This window comes from Delphinus delphis, chromosome 12, assembly GCF_949987515.2.
Source record: "Delphinus delphis chromosome 12, mDelDel1.2, whole genome shotgun sequence".
In the NCBI taxonomy this organism is placed as follows: domain Eukaryota; kingdom Metazoa; phylum Chordata; class Mammalia; order Artiodactyla; family Delphinidae; genus Delphinus; species Delphinus delphis.
Window position 1 is genome coordinate 8,704,818 of NC_082694.2, and position 19,871 is coordinate 8,724,688.

General features: G+C 42.5%; 1 protein-coding gene across 1 annotated transcript; it reads left to right on the forward strand.

Annotated features, from left to right (window-relative positions):
• The first annotated feature begins 739 nt into the window (after positions 1-739).
• Positions 740-5,889, forward strand: LYG1 (lysozyme g1). The gene is made up of 5 exons (XM_060026346.1): positions 740-837; positions 2,331-2,397; positions 5,465-5,632; positions 5,663-5,696; positions 5,814-5,889. The coding sequence occupies exons 2-5, from the start codon at positions 2,355-2,357 to the stop codon at positions 5,887-5,889; spliced, it is 321 nt and encodes a 106-aa protein (XP_059882329.1). The 5' UTR covers positions 740-837; positions 2,331-2,354.
• The last annotated feature ends 13,982 nt before the right edge of the window (positions 5,890-19,871 follow it).

Below are 19,871 nucleotides of genomic sequence, written 5' to 3' on the forward strand. Positions count from 1 at the left end.
GGGTTCTCTTGTGAGAGAATTACAAAGAACAAAGATCTTTATTTCCATCTTTTCCAGAAACATTGTTTAACTGAGGAGGAAATAGTCCATGACACCTTACAAATCTAAACACTGCTTTGAGAATTACAAAGTGCTCAGTGGAGGAAGGGTGTGTGGAGGCCACCAGGAACCTGAACTGGCCCCAAGTGGTGTTCAGGTTGTCAGTTTCCAGCGTGCCCTCCACCTTGACACCCCCATGCTGTCTGTCACAGTTTTGCTCTCCAGAAAGGGAGAAGAGGGATGCTGTGCTTGGCATCATGAACACAGTGCTGGACTGACCTGACGTTTTGATAATGGTTCCAAGTGTCTGGAGCCACAGGGGTTTGACCGGATTGGTCCTGGGTGACCGATGGACTCTCCCCACACACACTCCAGTGACGCCTCAACACTCCCTTCTGAACATAGACTCCTTTTTGGCACCTGGAAAGTTGCGTCACAGAGTTTGGGTTCCTTCGATATGCTATGTTGATGTCTTATTGTCCCTTCTTGCTTTTTCCTGATGTAATTGAAAAAAAACAAACAAAGTAACTCTGTGTTCCTAAGTCACTGGCACATGTATTTACACAGACTCTTTTCATTCAAGTGCTTACGCAACACAGACATTTAGCTCCATGCTTGGAAAATGAAACGAGCTTTCATGTTGCAATAAAAGCTAAGTTTTTCCACTTGTGTTTCCAAGAAGAATTTTTTTCCCCTGGAAAAGCAGTACAAAGAGTAAAATGCTCTGGGCTTTGCATCTGGTTGCAAGCAGTCCTTTTTTCGGATGGGTCCTTTCCATAAAGCCAGTGAGAAGCCTCTGTAAGTAAACACTTTCACGAAGCTATGAGCTTTTCCTGTACCTACATGGCTCTTTCTCTGCTCTTTTTCCTGGGACGGAGTGTCCTCTCTCATTCAGTGCTGGGGGCTCAGTGGGTGATTCCTGTTAGGTGATTGAATCTGAGAGTTCCTGTAAACACAGGTAAAATGCAAAGTTCCTGTATCTTTCTGGTGTTCTGGACTGGGCACGGCATTTTCTACTCAACTAAGGGAAATCAGATAGACTATCTCAATGTTGTAGGGAAGAAAAACAAAAAGCATGGCTTTTTGTTAATTCAAATGACTTCCTTAATACCTCTTCTTCATCTTGACATATTCTCTTCCTGGGTATTTGGAAGGAACCACCCACAATACTAACCTTCAAACAAAAGAGATGAGAAAAGCATCATGAAAGTGCCGAGTACATATTTATACACACATCCCACTTGTAATGATAGTAGTAACTCAAAAGGATCGTAGCCAAGCTCCGCTGACCAAGGGAGATGATGGGAGCAGCCAGCAGTAGAAGGGGCTCGTGGAAGGTGGAGGCTTTGGGGGCAGGTGGCTGGCTCCTCAGGCATCCCCTGGGGTCAGCGGCAAGCTATTCTGGGTGGCATTTGTATATTCATTTGGTAGCTAGTGGGGGAACCAGGGCTCTTTGTACACGAGGAAGGTGATTAGAGGAATAGCTGGGATGAGAAAGTATTTGAGAGCAAGTGCTTGATGGTGACCAGTTGTCCGATCTCTTGTCTGCTGACCCCCTTATGAGTTCAATCCTGGACCCCTATCATGACCTGACTTCGTGAGGATTTGACTTTGCTGGTGGAAATAGCCTGTTTATTGGTCTCCCCAGGCTCTGGCCCAGGTTTGTTCCTGCCTAGGAGTCCTATAGAGGGAGAACGGGAAACATGGCTCAAGGTGACCAAAGGGGTCTGAGATTCCCAGGCTGGGGGCTTAGAGCAGTGGGGAATGTCTTCCAGCTTCTTCTTCTAACCAAAGCAAAGATGGCAAGGCACCAAGGAAAGCGTAACCTTTCCTCTTAACTCAAGGAAAAAGAACCCAAAGTAAGAGGAGCACTGATGAGAAATTCTACTTTTGGTATTACCTTTTGATAATGAAGAGGCTATTGGGATGAGGCACATGCATCAGAAACTGGCTTTTCAAGATCTGCAGTCAGATCACCGTATTTCTCAGTGTTGAGAATCAAAGTATCTTGGTTTCTTGAAAGAACCTGTATTTGGTAACTCGACAGTATGTTGAGTTCCTGTGGGCTGAGCAGGAGTCTCGTCATTTTTAAGCTAATTAAAAGGATGGATGGAGCACATGTCCCGCTCTGGCTTATTTCATTATGATTCAAATAATTAATTTTCTTAGTTCAGACAGGGGGACACACATTCATTCTTTTCACACTCTTCCATAGAAACACTACATAATGTTATGACAACAATTGATATCTTCACATCTTTGAGCTAATTTCTCTTTTAAAATCATTTTAGGATCTGTAGTGCCAAGTCATCAATATGTCTGTGCTGTGGCTACTTCTGGGCCTTCTTGCCTTTACTGGTGAGTGTGTTGCATTTTTCCCAAATGACCTTGGAGATGGGAAAGATAAGCATGGGAACATAGTGGTACTTCTGATACTTAAAACTGCAGTGGAAAAAAAAAAAAACTGCAGTGGAAAATGTTCTTTTTCCCCCCAAGCTGTTCAACAAATCCTGGAGTTGCTAACAGCCACTGACAAGCAGCCTCTTGCCAGGTGCCTCACAAAAGGAGGGGGCTCTGCAGAATGTGGGGTGGACTTACAGAAGCATTGCTTGGGCCAGACTTTAAATCCATACCATTGAAAAATGCTCACTGTTCCTCTATAAAAATTCTTTCACCAGAAATATTTATTGAATTTATTAATAGACCATATAATTCTACAGAAGCATTGACGTGATTTACCAATGTAAAACTAATGTAATGCAATACAAAACTAGCAACACTGGGATCAAGGAGATGGGACTCAGCTAACCACTGAGGCTGACATCGTTGCCATGCTTGAATTTCAGATTCGGTCCTAAGGTTCCTTGCAACTGGGGCAAAGAGGAAAAGGCAATTTTTTTTTTTTTTGACAAAGAAAAGTAGGAAGCATAGTTCCTCAAGAGAAGCAAATTTTTTCCTGGCTCTGAATTCTAAAAACTTCTCAGATAGGGCCAGCCTTACATTCATTCCTTTCTTTCTTGAACCATCCATTCAACAAACATTTTTTAAAATTTTACAAGGAATTTTGGGACTATAAGGAACTTTGGGTGAAGGAGACAAGATGGCAGAGTAGAAGGACATGAGCTCACCTCGTCTTATGGGAACACCAAAATCACAACTAACTGCTGAACAACCATCAACAAAAAAGTGCTAAAGATACCCTACATCCAAAGACAAAGAAGAAGCCACAATGAGACAGTAGGAGGGGTGCAATCATGATAAAATCAAGTCCCATACACTCCAGGTGGGTGACCCACAAACTGGAAAATAATTATACCACAGAAGCTCTCCCACAGGAGTGAAAGTTCTGAGCCTCACATGAGGCTCTCCAGCTTGGGGTCTGGCAATGGGAGGAGGAGCCCCCAGGGAATCTGGCTTTGAAGGCCAACAGGATTTGATCACAGGAATTCCACAAGACTGGGAGAAACAGAAACTCCACTCTTGGAGGGTGCACACATGGTCTTGTGCACACCAGGACCCAGGATAAAAAGCAGTGACCTCATAAGAGACTGGACCAGACTTACTTACTAGTATTGGAGGGTCTCTTGTGGAGGTGTGGGGGGCAGCTCTGGCTCACTGCAGGGACAAGGACACTGGCAGTAGCAGTTCTGAGGAGTACTCATTGGTGTGAGCCCTCTTGGAGGCTGCCATTTTCTCACCAACACCTGGCTCCACGCTACAGCCTGTAGGCTCCAGTGCTGGGATGCTTCAGGCCAAACAACCAACAGGGTGGGAACACAGGCCCACCCAACAGCAAACAGGCTGCTTAAAGTCTTCCTGAACACACAGCTGTCCAATAAACCACACCCCCTGACACATCCCTGCCCGCCAGAGGGACAAGACCAAGCTCCACCCACCAGTGGGCAAGTACCAGTCTCTCCCACCAGGAAGCCTGCACAAGCCTCTTAGACAGCCTCATCCACCAGGGGGCAGACAGCAGAAGCAAGAAAAGCTGCAACCCTGCAGCCTGTGGAGGAAACTGCAATCACAGAAAGTTAGACAAAATGAGATGGTAGAGGAATGTTCCAGATGAAGGAACAAAATAAAACTCCAGAAGAACAACTAAGGGAAGTGGAGATAGGCAATCTACCTGAAAAAGAACTCACAGTAGTGGTAATAAAGATGATCCACAATCTTGGAAAAAGAATGGAGGCACAGATCAAGAAGATACAAGAAATGTTTAACAAAGACCTAGATGAACTAAAGAACAAACAACAGAGATGAACAATACAATAACTGAAATGAAAAATACACTAGAAGGAATTAGTAGCAGAATAACTGAGGCAGAAGAACAGATAAGTGAGCTGGAAGACAGAATGGTGGAAATCACTGTGGTGGAATAGAATAAAGAAAAAAGAATGAAAAGAAATGAGGACAGTCTGAGATCTCTGGGACAACATCTAATGCACCAACGTTCACATTATAGGGGTCCCAGAAGGAGGAGAGAGAAAGGACCTGAGAAAATATTCGAAGAGATAATAGCTGAAAACTTCCTTAACATGGAAAAGGAAACAGTCACCCAAGTCCAGGAAGTGCAGAGAGTCCCAGGCAAGATAAGCCCAAGGAGGAACATGCCAGGACACATAGTAATCAAATTGACAACAATTAAAGACAAAGAAAAAATATTAAAAGCAACAAAGGAAAAGCAACAAATAATGTTCAAGGGAACTCCCATAAGGTTTTCAGCTGATTTCTCAGCAGAGACTCTGCAGGCCAGAAGGGAGTGGCACGATATATTTAAAGTGATCAAAGGGAAGAACCTACAACCAAGAATACTCTACCCAGCAAGGCTCTCATTCAGATTCAACAGAGAAATCAAAAGCTTTACAGACAAGCAAAAGCTAACAGAATTCAGCACCACCAGACCAGATTTGCAACAAAGGCTAAAGGAACTTCTCTAGGTGGAAAAGAAAGGCCACAACTAGAAACCAAGAAATTACAAATGGAAAAACTCACTGGTAAAGGTAAACATACAGTAAAGGTAGGAAATCATCTGCACACAAATTTGATATCAAAATCAGCAATTGTGAGGACAGCACAAATGCAGGATATTGGAAATGCATCTGAAATTGAAAGACCAGCAACTTAACACAATCTTGCTTACATACAGACTGCTATATCAGCAGCACTGAAAGAGGGCATCAGACCAGTCCCTACGCTACATCTGTCACCTCTGTTTTCCAACTCTGCCTCTTACCATTACCCTGAAAACAGCTGTGAAATGTCTGCTCGTCCCTTCCTTTGCCTAAACTTGTAGCTTTACTATTTATCCTCAGGAAGATTGAAGGTGGCGATGGTTCTGCCAAAGGGGAGGAGAGAAAAAGGGAAATGAAAAAGTAGCCCTGAGCCCAGGAAGCTGCATCACCCTCTGCCTCTCTCCTTGCAGGACCCTGGCCTTCATGCCCCACCTCCTGGATCAGCAAGGCCCAGGTTTCCCAGATGACTGAGGTCCTGACTGTTAGAATCAAAGAAATCCAGAGGAGGTTTCCAACCTGGACCCCTGACCAGCACCTGAGAGCTTTGTGTAACCCATGGGTTGGTTTCCCAGGGTGGAGTTAATAGGTACAAACATAATTCATTGCAGCAGATTCTCCCAAACCTCAGTTGCCTCCTAAAAAGCAACTAGGAAAGAGAATCTGAGTTAACTGCTGAGCACCCTGCCACAGCGAGGGGCTGTGGGCTTGGCATTAACCCATCTCACAAATTCCACGTGGACTCCGTGACTACACCCGAAGCAGCCAGGACCTGAGCTGTGACTTCTGCAATGGTGTCCTTGCACGAGCCAAATACTTCAGAAGACAGGGCTTCTAACGCTTCAGCTCAGACCCAAGATCATTATTGTGCAGGCAGCTTCAGCTGTTACACAGATAAAAGTAGCCAATGAGGGCTTCCCTGGTGGCGCAGTGGTTGAGAGTCCACCTGCCGATGCAGGGGACACCGGTTCGTGCCCCGGTCCGGGAAGATCCTACATGCCGTGGAGCGGCTGGGCCCATGAGCCATGGCCACTGAGCCTGCGCGTCTGGAGCCTATGCTCCACAACAGGAGAGACCACAACAGTGAGAGGCCTGCGTACCGCCAAAAAAAAAAAAAGTAGCCAATGAGGCCAGTAATTCTGAATCTGAGTTTGACCCAAATGTCATCAAAATAACATGAATCACATTAAAGAATTATTATCTGCATTTTGTGGTCTGGTGTGTGCAAATAAAAGGCTGTGTCTCTTTAAAGGTATTTCCATGGATGTGAGCTGTAATGTGGACTTCTGTGAAATGAATCCTGTGTCTCATTGGCTTGCATTGTCAGACTTAGCAAATAAAAATATCGGAATCCCAGTTAAATGTGAATTCCAGATAAAAAATGATTTTTTTTTTAGTGTAAGTCCCACGCAATATTTAGAACACATTTATACTAAAATATTATGTGTTGTCTATTTGAAATTCAAATATAACTGGGCATATGGTTATTTTAGGTGGCAACTCTATCACTGATTTCTTTGATAAAAATCATAATTTCAAATTTTAATTGAAAACTTTTGATGAGGAAAAGGGTAAGAGGGTAGCCAGTCCTATCTGCTGGGGGGGGGGAATAGTTTTGCAAAAGGAGGGAAGGGCACAATCTTTATAAAAATGACATAGCCACTGAGGACACGACAAAAACTGGTTAGAACCAACTAGGTCCAAGATGGCAGAAGGTTCTACTTCCAGCAGACTCTGAGCCTCATTATACGTTCATTGTAATACATTAGCTAAATGACATACCCAGGGGTGCCATGACTGTTCTGAGGCCAACCATAAAAGGCCAAAAAGTGGGCAGTGGCTCAATTCCTGGAAATCTCTGCCTTTTCTCCAAAATAATTGGAATAATCTTCTCACTCATTAGCCTATGAAATTAACCCATAAAAACTAACCACACCATATTTTGGGGTCTCTCGTCTTCTGAGATGGCCCACACTCCATGGAGTGTGTTTCTCCCAGGGCTGCTCTCACTTTCGGAGATGACCCCCATGCCCTGTGGCCACTCTCACCTTTTGAGACGGACCACATTCTGTCTATGGAATGTGTACCTCTCTAAATAAATCTAATTATAACCTATCACTTTGCCTCTCACTGAATTCTTTCTGCGATGAGACATAAAGAACCTGAGCTTCATTAAGTCCTGAGACCAGGTGTGTGATCTGTAAAAGACAGTGGGATGGTGAAAAACTGAAAGCATTTCCACTAAGATCAGGAACAAGACAAGGATGTCCACTCTCACCACTCTTATTCAACATAGTTTTGGAAGTCCTAGACAGCAATCAGAGAAGAAAAAGAAATCAAAGGAATACAAATTGGAAAAGAAGAAATAAAACTGTCACTGTTTGCAGATGACATGATACTATACATAGAAAATCCTAAAGATACCACCAGAAAACTACTAGAACTAATCAATGAATTTGATAAGGTTGCAGGATACAAAATTAATGCACAGAAATCTCTGACATTCCTATACACTAATGATGAAAAATCTGAAAGAGAAATTAAGGAAACAATTCCATTTATCATCACAACAAAAAGAATAAAATATCTGAGAATAAACCTACCTAAGGAGGTGAAAGACTTATACTCAGAAAACTATAAGACACTGATGAAAGAAATCAAAGATGACATAAACAGATGGAGAAATATACCATGTCCTTGGACTGGAAAAATTAATACCATGAAAATGACTATACTACCCAAAGCAATCTACAGATTCAATGCAATCCCTATCAAACTACCAATGGCATTCTTCACGGAATTGTAAAAAAATTTTTACAATTTGTATGGAAACACAAAAGACCCCAAATAGCCAAAGCAATCTTGAGAAAGAAAAACGGAACTGGAGGAATTGGGCTCCCTGACTTCAAACTATACTACAAAGCTACAGTAATCAAGAAAGTATGGTACTGACACAAAAACAGAAATGTAAATCAATGGTACAGGATAGAAAGCCCAGAGATAAACGCATGCACATATGGTCACCTAATTTATGACAAAGGAGGCAAGAACATACAATGGAGAAAAGACAGCCTCTTCAATAAGTGGTGCTGGGAAAACTGGACAATGTAAAAGATTGAAATTAGAACACTCCCTAACACCATACACAAAAATAAATTCCAAATGGATTAAAGACCTAAATTTAAGACCAGACACTACAAAACTCTTAGAGGAAAACATAGGAAAAACACTCTTTGACATAAACCACAGCAAGATCTTTTTTGACCCACCTCCTTGAATAATGGAAATGAAAACAAAAATAAACAAGTGGGACCTAATTAAACTTCAGAGATTTTGCACAGCAAAAGAAACCATAAACAAGATGAAAAGACAGCCCTCGGAATGGGAGAAAATATTTGCAAATGAAACAACAGACAAAGGATTAATCTCCAAAATATACAAACAGATCATGCAGCTCAGTATCAAAAAAACAAACAATTCAATTAAAAAATGGATGGAAAACGTAAATAGACATTTCAATAAAGAAGATATACAGATGGCCAAGAGGCACATGAAAAGATGCTCAACATCACTAATTATAAGAGAAATGCAAGTCAAGACTACAATGAGGTTTCACCTCACACTGGTCAGAATGGCCATTATCAAAAAATCTAGAAACAATAAATGCTGGAAAGGGTGTGGTGAAAAGGGAACCCTCCTGCACTGTTGGTGGGAATGTAAATTGATATAACCAGTATGGAGAACAGTATGGAGGTTCCTTAAAAAACTACAAATAGAACGACCATATGACCCAGCAATCCCACTACCGGGCATATACCCTGAGAAAACCATAATTCGAAAAGAGACATGTACCACAATGTTCTTTGCAGCACTGTTTACAATAGCCAGGACATAGAACCAACCTAAATGTCCATCAACAGATGAATGGATAAAGAAGATGTGGCACATATATACAATGGAATATTACTCAGCCATAAAAAGAAATGAAATTGAGTTATTTGCAGTGAGGTGGATGGACCTAGAGACTGTCATCCAGAGTGAAGTAAGTCAGAACAAGAAAAACAAATACCGTATGCTAACACATATATATGGAATCTAAAAAGAAAAGAAAAAGGTTCTGATGAACCTAGTGTCAGGGCAGGAGTAAAGATGTAGACATAGAGAATGGACTTGAGGACATGGGGGTGGGGGGAAGCTGGGGCGAAATGAGAGTAGCGTGGACATATATACACTACCGAATGTAAAATAGTTAGCTAGTGGGAAGCAGCAGCATCGCACAGGGAGATCAGCTCAGTGCTTTGTGATGACCTAGAGGGGTGGGATGGGGAGGGTGGGAGTGAGGCTCAAGAGGGAGGGGATGTGGGGATGTATGTATGTATATGGCTGATTCACTTTGTGGTACAACAGAAACTAACACAGTATTGTGAAGCAATTATACTCCAATAAAGATCTATTAAAAATATAATAATAACAATAAAAGCACCATCTATACACCTAAAAAGAAAAGAAAAAAAAAAAAGACAGTGGGTTTGAGTTCCAATCTGAGTTGTGCGGTTTCAGTTTCAGGAGAGTCACTTTTAAACTTTGCAGCATTTTCTTAACCCCAGGTCTCTCTGACATCTAAGTTTACCTCTTCCTCTCCTTCCCTGAACCACAATCTCCTACGTCCAATTTCCCCCAACTCAGCTAAGCTGTCCCCTTCTTTGGGGCACTTAATTAAGACTGATAGAGTCAGGCCACCGGAGAGTGATTCCTCAGTTGGAGCTGCCCTCAAGGATATTGACCACTATACTGACAAATTATTTAATTCTAGGGGTTGTACGCTATAAAAGTAATTAACATCCCACTCTATCAACACTTTACAGAGTGTCATTCTAGAACAACTATCATCATTTCAAGCAAAAACTTGTTTTGGAAATGACTGTCTCACCATATATGAAGCACTATATCAGAGTCTCTGCCCTCAGGAACCGTTAAATCATAACATTTGGTTGGGAATAGCAGCCAGCCACACATGTGCACAAGGTACAGATGCAGGGCAGACATCAGGTGATCATGTAAAGTGCTTACCTTCTGTGTTACGGGCTTGTGGAACCTGCTCGTGACCATCATGACCTTGAACTCCTGGGCTGCTTCCTTCTTGTCTCCCCACCGTCTATCTTCCAAGACCCACTTTCAAGGCTGAATCCAGTGAAGGGATCCTCACTAAGGACAATATGACTGAGAAGACCTCAGGAATACACCTTTGGAGATTTCCATTTCTCTGGCACAATGGCAATGGACTGGGAGGCACTGGTTACGAGTCCACGTGTGAACCAGTTGGGTAAAGTCCTGCAATCACCAGGGCAGCCTCGCGCAGCTTCTGTATTCAGATAGGGTAGGGGGTCCCCAGAGGGAAAGAACCAGATTTCACTTTTCTTTTTTTGACATAAGAGAAACCATTCTGGCCCAAGTCATTTTGTGATCTAAGCCTGGCTGCAGTGCTTGCCCTTGAACAAGTCATGAACCCAAGGAGGACCCTGTGGGGCTCCTGGGCTCGGAACCCTTTCAAACAGCTGCTAATCAGGGAAGGGAAGGGATGCAGAGACAAGGGAGGAGCAGCCAGGAGACAACAGTGCAGCCTTGCGGCAGGTCCTGGTTCTGTCTCAAGGGATATGCATAACAGTATCTTTGAGCTCTTCTGCGTAACTAAAACCCCCCCAAAATGGAAAATGCTAACTACTTGATGAAGCATTCTTCAGAGAAGATCAGGAGACCAACTGAGGCCAGATTAAAGAAACCACAGAAGCTCAACAGGAGAAGCTCAACCACAGAAGCTCACCTGAGACCAGATTAAAGGAATACAGGCCCTGCACACACCCTGATCCTTGTCAGCAATCCTGCCCTTGCACCATTGCTATAAAACTCCTCACCAAACCCTCCTGGGTTGGGACACACAGTTTCAAGGGCAATAGCCTGTTCTGTCCCCCTTTGCCTGGCAAAGCAATAAAGCTACTGGCATAGCCTTTGAGGATAAGACATAAACTGGTTAGAACCATCTAGGTCCAAGATGGCGGAAGATTTGACTTCCAGTAGACCTTGCGCCTCATTATACACTCATTGCAATATTGATACATTAGCTAAACGACACACCCACAGGTGCCAGGACAGTTCCAAGGCCCGACCATAAAAGGTCACAAAGTGGGCGGTGGCCCAATTCCTGGAAATCCCCACCCCTTCCTTCAAATAGTTGGAATAACCCTCCCACTCATTAGCCTATGAAGTTACCCAGCCCATAAAAACTAACCACCCCATATTTCGGGGCCATTCTCACCTTTTGAGACAGACCGCATTCTGTCTATGGAATGTGTATCTCTTTAAATAAATCCACTTCTTACCTATCACTTTGCCTCTTGCTGAATTCCTTCTGGGATGAGACATAAAGAACCTGAGCGTCATTAAATCCTGAGACCAGGTGTGTGGTCTCAATTAAACGACAGTGGATTCTGGATTCGAGTCCCAGCCTGTGGGTTCAAGTCCCAATCTGAGTTTTGGTGGGTTTGAGTCCCATCTGAGTTGTGCAGTTTCAGCTTCACCATCAGTCCTTTGCAGCTCTCCCATGTTGCATCTCCCCATTTTTCACATTTTTAGCTTACTCCTTTGTTTATATGGAGCACATCCTCCAGCAGCTTCCTGAGAAAAGTGAGTGGGAGGTTAATTTTTTGAGGCTTTTCGTGTCGAAAGTACCTTTTTTTCTACTCTCACATGAATTGGTGATTTGGCCTGGCAAAAAATTCTAGTCTGGAAATAGTTTTCTTTCAGAATTTTGAAGGCATTTATCCCTTGGTCTTCTGGCTTCTAGGAGTACTCTTGAGAAGCCTGAGGTCATTTTGATTTTAATCCTTTGTATATGATATATCCCCCGTTCCCTCTAGAGTTTATAGAATCTTCTCTTTGTCACATGTTTGACATTTCACAATGATGTGCTTTGGTGAGATTCTGGTTTTGATATATGGAATATTAGCCATAAAAAAGAATGAAACCTTGCCATTTGTGACAACATGGATGGACCTAGAAGGTATTATAAGGGAAATAAGTCAGACAGAGAAAGACAAATACTGTATTATTTTGCTTATATCTGGAATCTAAAACAAAACAAAACAAATGAAAAAACATAACAAAACAAGAGTTATAGAAACAGAGAACAAACATGTGTTTGCCAGAGGTGGGAGGGGTAGGAGGTGGAAAGAAATAGATGAGGGAGATTAAGAGGTACAACTTCCAGCTGCAAAATAAACGAGTCGCAGGTATGAAGTGTACGGTGTGGGGAATACAGTCAATAACGATGTAATGTCTTTGTATGGTGACACAGCATAACTAGATTTATTTTGGTGATCAGTATGAAATGTATAGAAATATCAAATCACTATATTGTGTAATAAGAACTAACATAGTGTTAGTTCAATTAGGTCAATTATACTTCAAAAACAAACAAGCAAACAAACCCATAGAAAAAGAAACCAGCTTTCCAGATTTGTGGTTACCAGAGGTGGAGGTAGGGGGTGGGCTGGGGAGGGGGAACTGGATGAGGATAATCAGAAGGTCCAAACTTCCAGGTATAAGGTAAATAAATACTAGGGATATAAGGTACAGCATGAGAAACGTAATTAACACTGCCGCATGTTATATATGAAAGTTACCGAGAGTAAATTCTAAGAGTTCTTATTACAAGAAAAAAATTTTTTTCTATTTCTTTAATTCTGTACCTATATGAGATGAAGGATGTTCATTAAACTTACCGTGAGAATCACTTCATGACGTATGTAAACAAATCATTATTCTGTACACCTTAAACTTATACAGTGCTGTATGTCCACTAGATCTCAATAAAACTGGAAGAAAAAACAAACAAACGAACAACAACAACAAGAACTCAGTCCCATTCCCAGGTGATTCTAATGTGTAGCCAAGGCTGAGAATTATTGCCTCACAGATTCTCCAGAATTACCTGAACGAAATAGGATGCTGATAGGTGGTTTTGTGTAGCCATCTGAAGACTCTTAAAGTCTCCTCTCGCTTTTCAGGGCTATTTAAAACCCAGATTCCTGGGACTTCCCTGGTGGTCCAGGGGTTAAGACCCTGTGCTCCCAATGCAAGCGGCACAGGTTCCATCCCGCATGCCGCGCATGGTGCAGTCAGAACAAAAACAAAAAAAACAAAACCCAGATTCCTCATTGAGGTGTGCACCACTTCTGGCTTAGCTGGGCAGATGGAGCTGAGTCCCCTTTGACTTGCTGAGTCGGCCTATCCAGCCAGGGTGAATCTATCCCGCTTCCCCCTCTGTCAGCCTCCCCTGCAGCCTTCTCTACCCGCTTTCCCATGCTGCCTTAGAGCAACCTCATGGGGACTTTTTTCTTTTTCAGATATTGAAGCAGTGCCCAATCAAAGCAACTCCACTTCTCTTATGTTTGACTTCCCTATATGACCTGAATCTGTTTTTCTAGCACAGACCAAATAGACATTTTATACTTCCAATAACTTATTTATATTTCTTGTGATGGGGAAATGAAAAGGGGGAATACTTAAGACCCTGAGTAAAAGCTCTTTGAGAAGACAATATGAACCAGATCCCTCAAATTTTTTGCTTCAGAGTGTGAGATAGTAAATGAGCAAAACTCCAAGTATCCCCACGTTATCAGGTCATGTAGAGTAGAATGAACCCGGCCTGAACACACGGGGCACTAACAAAACATCTCATCACGTGGGTGCTGCAAAGAGCCAGGCTGTTCCTCCATGAGTTCCCACCCTCCCAGAAAGCAGTGGAGGCTGCTGGAATTGATAAAAGGAACTTGGTTAATGGCTTCACCTCAGGCATCTGACAGCATAATCATGCACTCTTTTGTGTTGTTTCTCCCTACAGCCTAGAAGCTCTGAATAACTCAAAAGAAGGATTTGTTCTTACTTCTGGGGGAAAAAGAAAAAAACCAGGACATATGTACAGGCACATAAAGGAATTACTTTATGTTGCAAACACAAATGAAACTTTAGAGAATAAAGCTAGATGGGGGACTTCCCTGGTGGTCCAGTGGTTAGGATTCTGCGCTTTCACGGCCACGGCCTGGGTTCAATTCCTGGTCGGGAAACTGAGATCCCGCAAGCCGTGCAGCGCGGCCCAACAAACAAAATCTAGGTGGGACTGGGTTGTGACTTTCTGCGATCTTGAAAGCAGGTAGCGTTTTATTCTCTCCTCGTGGTCCCAGGGGAGCCAAGAACCAGTTCACCGGAGCAGAGTCACTGGTCACAGCTGGCTGGCTGCTGAGGCACAGATCAGGCCGGACACGCTGGGGAGCTGCCAAGAGGACTGGGATCCTCCCATGTCCCTGCTCCCCACCCAGTGCACGCGTGTCCCCGACACTGCATCCTCCTTCCGGCTTGCGCTGCCCACGCTGTGAACGGTGCTTTCTCAGCATCTCTATGTATAGCCTCACTGGCGGTGACCAGGTGCTTTTTATTTGACAGGGATCTCAATGTAAATTTTCGTTAACATGTAAACAGAGGTAGAATGAGACAGACGTTTAAAAGGGGGATATCTTACAAAGCAAGAACAATGTCAGACCTGTTATTTATTCTGTGTCCAGGTCTTAATTTCTTTTTTTATTTTATTTTATTTTTTTTTTATTTATTTTTTTGCAGTACGTGGGCCTCTCACTGCTGTGGCCTCTCCCGTTGCGGAACACAGGCTCCGGACGCACAGGCCCAGCGGCCACGGCTCACGGGCCCAGCCGCTCCACGGCATGCAGGATCCTCCCGGACCGGGGCACGAACCCGCGTCCCCCGCATCGGCAGGCGGACCCTCAACCACTGCGCCGCCAGGGAAGCCCCGGGTCTTAATTTCTAAAGGTGACTGAGTGATGACAGAGAGAGGTCAGTGCCATCGTAAGAAAAATTGAATGGTACTTACCGTTCCCCTAGAAACAAGAGGCAGGCCCCGCAACTCAGGGCCACGGGAGAAACGCCAGGTTTTGGTCGGGAGGCCGAAGACAAGAGCGAAGGGAGGGCCTGAGTCAAAGCCTCCAAGGGGGTTTCTGTGGGAAAGGCAGCAAGGAAGGGCAGAGGAAACAGTGTAGGATTGGCTAGTTTGCATAATTTCTGTGGGCTTTGGTCTTTAGACGTGGTCTCTAGTTGCCTGGAATCTGGCCTTGGGATAATTTAGGGCCGGGGAAAGATTGGCTCCACGTGCGTGAATTAGGTAAAGGTGGTGGTTAAGGAATAAGGGCTTGGATTGGTTGCTGTGTGTGTGTGAAAGGCATGCTCCCCGCTGAGCCATTTTCTTTCTCAAAGAACTGCTAGCCCTGGGAGGAGCAGTTTTTCTCTGGCCAGCAAGCTTTTTAAGACGTCAAAACGTCATAAAATACAGAAAATAGAAAACATGATTAATACACTATTCAAAACAGCCCACTGCAGACCAGCAGCATCCCCAGCATCACTGGGGAGCTTGTTGGAAATACAGATGAAGAGTGACCAGTGCACAATAAGCATGCAATGAGGGTTTGTGAATGAATAAGCCTGTAGAGGTGGTTCTCAAAGTGTAGTCCTTTGACCTACAGCATCACAATCCCCTCCCTTATTTAAATGCAATTTCTGGGTCCTCAGTCCTGGCCTATTAAATCGGAATTTCCAGGGATGCGAGCCAAGCAATTGCATTAGAGAAATGTATCGATTGATGGATTAGGTAATATTCATGAACTTCACAATTCAAGATACGAGAGGGTATATTATGAAAATTTTCTTCCCATTCCTGTCCTCTAGCCACTCAACTCCTCTATCCAGAAGCAACTAATTTTACCAGTTCTTGTCTATTTTCTCAGAGATATGTTGTACATATGAATAAATATTCATACAATATTCTCATGCTTTAACCATTCCCCCAGTCAGAGGCACACTATACACACCGTAATGTAAATTATTTCTATTCAAATATAATTTACATAAAATGCTTACATACACTTTAAAGAATAATAAAATGCACACCCATCCACTTATCTCTCAGGTAAAGAACTAGAACCTCACTGCTGCTAGGGGAATCCCCAAGGAGCTTCTCCTCCATTACCGCCAGGAGGATCGTGGACTGAATTTTTGTATTAACCACTCTTCTGCTTTGCTTTTTACTTTTACAAACCATGTGTGTATCCCTAGATGATACATCATGGAGTTGGGCCTGCCTTTGAACTTTATATCAATGAAGTCATTTTGTATCCATCATTCAGTAAGTTGTTCCTTTTACTCAATATTGCTTTTGAGAAACAAACAGCTTGATGCCTATGGCTGTAATGTATTTATTTTCACTGCTGTCTGGGATTCCATTTTGTATGTATGTGACACAGTTTACTTATTAATTCCACTGATGATGGACATTTGGATTGTCCAGACTTTGCTACTATGAGCAATGCTGTTACGGCCATTGTTGTACAGGCCTCCTGCTCCGCGTGTCAAGTTTCTGGAGCTATGCTATCCAGTACAGTAGCCACTAGCCATATGTGGTTGCTAGGCACCTAAAATACAGCAAGTCCAAGTGCTGCAAGTCTAAGACTACTCACTGAAGACTTGGTATGAAAAAAATTCTAAATACTTCATTAATAATGTTTTTATATCTATTACATGTTGAAATGATTTAAAAAATTTGGATATATTGGGCTGAATTAAAATGTTATTAAAATTAATTTCAGCTGATTCTTTTTACTTTTTAAATGAGCTATTAGACAATTTAAAATTACATATATGGCTTGCATTTATTTCTACAGGACAGTGCTGATCAATAGGGTATTTATCTTGTTGTAAAATTGCTGGATTTAATACTGGGTGATGCCAAAGTGTTTTGTAAAGTAATTCTAACCATTGCACTTCCACTGGTGATGTATGAATTCTCCTCTTGCCACATACTCCAGCATTGTCAGGATTTAAATGTTTTGCCGATCTGGTGTGTGTGAAACGTTATTACATTGTGGTTTGCGTACGCATTCCCCTGATCACTAAAGGTGTGGAACATTTTGTCATGTTCATTTATGGTTTTTCTTCTCAGCTCTTTTTCATTTTTTATTTCAGTGCATCTCTTTTTCTTTTTGATTGATAGAAATTATTTTGGGTGGTAATCCTTAATCATTTCTGTGTCATGCAATTATCTTTTTTTGTTTCTAACATTTTTTTCACTCTTTTTGATGTAAACTTTTGATTTTTTTTTTTCTGGCTGCGCCACACGGCTTACAAAATCTCAGTTCCCCGAACAGGGATTGAACCCAGGCCACGGTAGCGAAAGCGCCGAAGACTAACCCTAGACCACCAGGGAACTCCCTAAACTTTTGATTTTGAAGCAATCTCAAATTTACAGAAAAGTGGCAATCTCAAATGTACAGATACTGCAAATAACTCATTTTGCCCTAAACCATTTGAAAGTTGCCAATATGATGTTTCATTATTTTTGAATATTGTAGTGTGAGGTTTTTACAAACAAGGACATTCTCCTACACAGCCACAATACAACCATCAACATGGTTATCAAGGAAACGCTGTCTGGCAGCATTTTGTCCAGTTTTTCCTTGTAATCTGAGGGTGAGACAGGCTGTAGTGGGCTTATGCCATCTGAGTAAGAACGAAAAGCCCTGAGAGCTTTTTAAAATTACATTTCGTTGTTGCTGCAGTTTACAAATGCAATTAACATATATTTTTTCATTAACATCAGATGCATAAAATAGATAAATCATAAACCTTAGTCTGTGAAACACATCATTAGTCCATTTGTGGCCTTCCTCTATTATTTGTTTATTTTTAAAATACAATGAACACTTGTGAACCCACACCAAACTCAAATATCACCAATAACTGCCAGCTACCTGTGTATTCTCCTATTCCATCCTCTGCTTTCCTCCCAACAATTACCCTGTACGCCTCAGGGTGTACTCCTTACCTTAGAGATGTATGCTTTTTGCCTCTTTTAAAAATCATCAACTTGTCCTCTCCAGACCTTCTTTTACCTTCTTCATATCTTCATGTATCTTCTCTATTTCTACTGCTTTCAGTAGCCCTTCCACATCTTTTGTGATTCATAAGGCTGTAGAAGAAAAGTTTATTTTTCTGTTCTTAGTGCTTTTGGATGATCTCCAAGAGGAAAAGGGAACTGATGACTTAATGGAGTCATGTTCAAACTAGAAGCTGCATTTTTGAAAATCTCCTTAAGTGATTCTGATGTCAATTGAAAATGAGAGCCAATTTTGTGAAGATGATCCAGAGAAAGGTCATGTATATTGAGTCAGAAGCAGGGTGGAAGGGGAGCGGGTGGATAGCTCCACTTTGAGGTCAGTACAAGAGCAGAGCTCAAGGGAGCCTAGAGCTGACCTGACCTGGCATAGAGCACAGCTTGAAATACCCAAAAACGTCTTCTCCACAGATTCAAAAATATCCTGTGTTAGGCTACTCCTTTGCCTTAGGGCATCAAAGCCTATGTTAATAGTCATCATTTAGAACTGTGTTGTCCAACATGGTAGCCACTGGCTCCATGTGGCTATCGAGCAGTGTGGCTAGTTTGACGTGAGCTGTGTTGTGATTCTAAAATACATAGACTTAGTATTAAAAGAAGGTGGTAAAATATCTCAATTTTTATACTGGTTACATATTGAAATAATATTTTAGATGTATTGGGCTAAATAAAATATACTACAAAAATTAATCTCACCTTTTTCTTTTTACTTTTTCAATGTGGCTAATAGAAAATTTTAAATCAAAGTTGTAGCTCATGTTATATTTCTGTTAGACAGCACTGGTCTAGAAAGCCTCTGAACACAGAACTCCAAACAGGTACAATTTCCAATGGGACTGGGAGTGAGTATATCAGAGATGGTGGACAGGTAGTGAGCAGTGCCAAAATTAAAGTGGGCCTAGGTGACCCTGAAGGGGTGGTTTGTTCAGCCGGGTGGTAAATGAGGGCATTAAAGCCTGGCTGTTGGAGATGACAAAACATGTACATCACTGAATCCTGGAATTTCATGATTAAACAACGCTTTCAGGTTCCTCTGGTCCTGTAAATGATGGGAGGGAAATCCCTGGACTCAGCATCTGAATGTTTGGGTTCTAGTCTCACCTCCACCATTTACTAGCTGGGAGGTCTTGGACAAATCATTTAATCTCTTTTCTTGTATGTATAATGGGGGAGATAAAATCTGCTTGACCTTTCTTGGAGGGTTATTTCAGGTTTTTTAATTTATTCAAAAGCCCACTTAAAATTCGGAAGCACTGTACAAATATAAGATATTAAAAAGACATTGCCTACATCACAATCCTGGCTCAGTCCAGCTCAGCAAGAGTTGTTGATAATTTTCAAAGTGGACAGTTACTTTCTAGATAATTTGGCATTGAACATATCAGCGCCTTTGTGCTTATATCTCTACAGAGAAGCAATTCCTTTCTTCAGTTTTCATATGACTAACAAAAGACTTGGACCCAGACTGCAGTGTAATAACGATTACTATTTTTAAAAATGAGAAAAAAGGGGCTTCCCTGGTGGCGCAGTGGTTGGGAGTCCGCCTGCCGATGCGTGGGGCGCGGGTTCGTGCCCCGGTCCGGGAAGATCCCACGTGCCATGGGGGCGGCTGGGCCCGTGAGCCATGGCCGCTGAGCCTGCGCGTCCGGCAGCGCGAGAGGCCACAGCGGTGGGGAGGACCGCGTACCGCAAAAAAAAAACCCAAAAAGACGAGAAAAAAACAACCAACCTCAATTGGGAAAATGAGACTTTTCTCACCCAATTTAGAAGTCTGATAATAGGAAATTTTGGTGGAGAAGCTCCACTCATCA

Coding starts and splice junctions, on each gene's coding strand:
- LYG1 (XM_060026346.1), top strand. CDS start 2,355: ATGTCTGTGCTGTGGCTACTTCTGGGCCTTCTTGCCTTTACTG. Junction 2,398..5,464: donor GGGCCTTCTTGCCTTTACTG/GTGAGTGTGTTG, acceptor CTCTCCTTGCAG/GACCCTGGCCTTCATGCCCC. Junction 5,633..5,662: donor GGTTGGTTTCCCAGGGTGGA/GTTAATAGGTAC, acceptor AATTCATTGCAG/CAGATTCTCCCAAACCTCAG.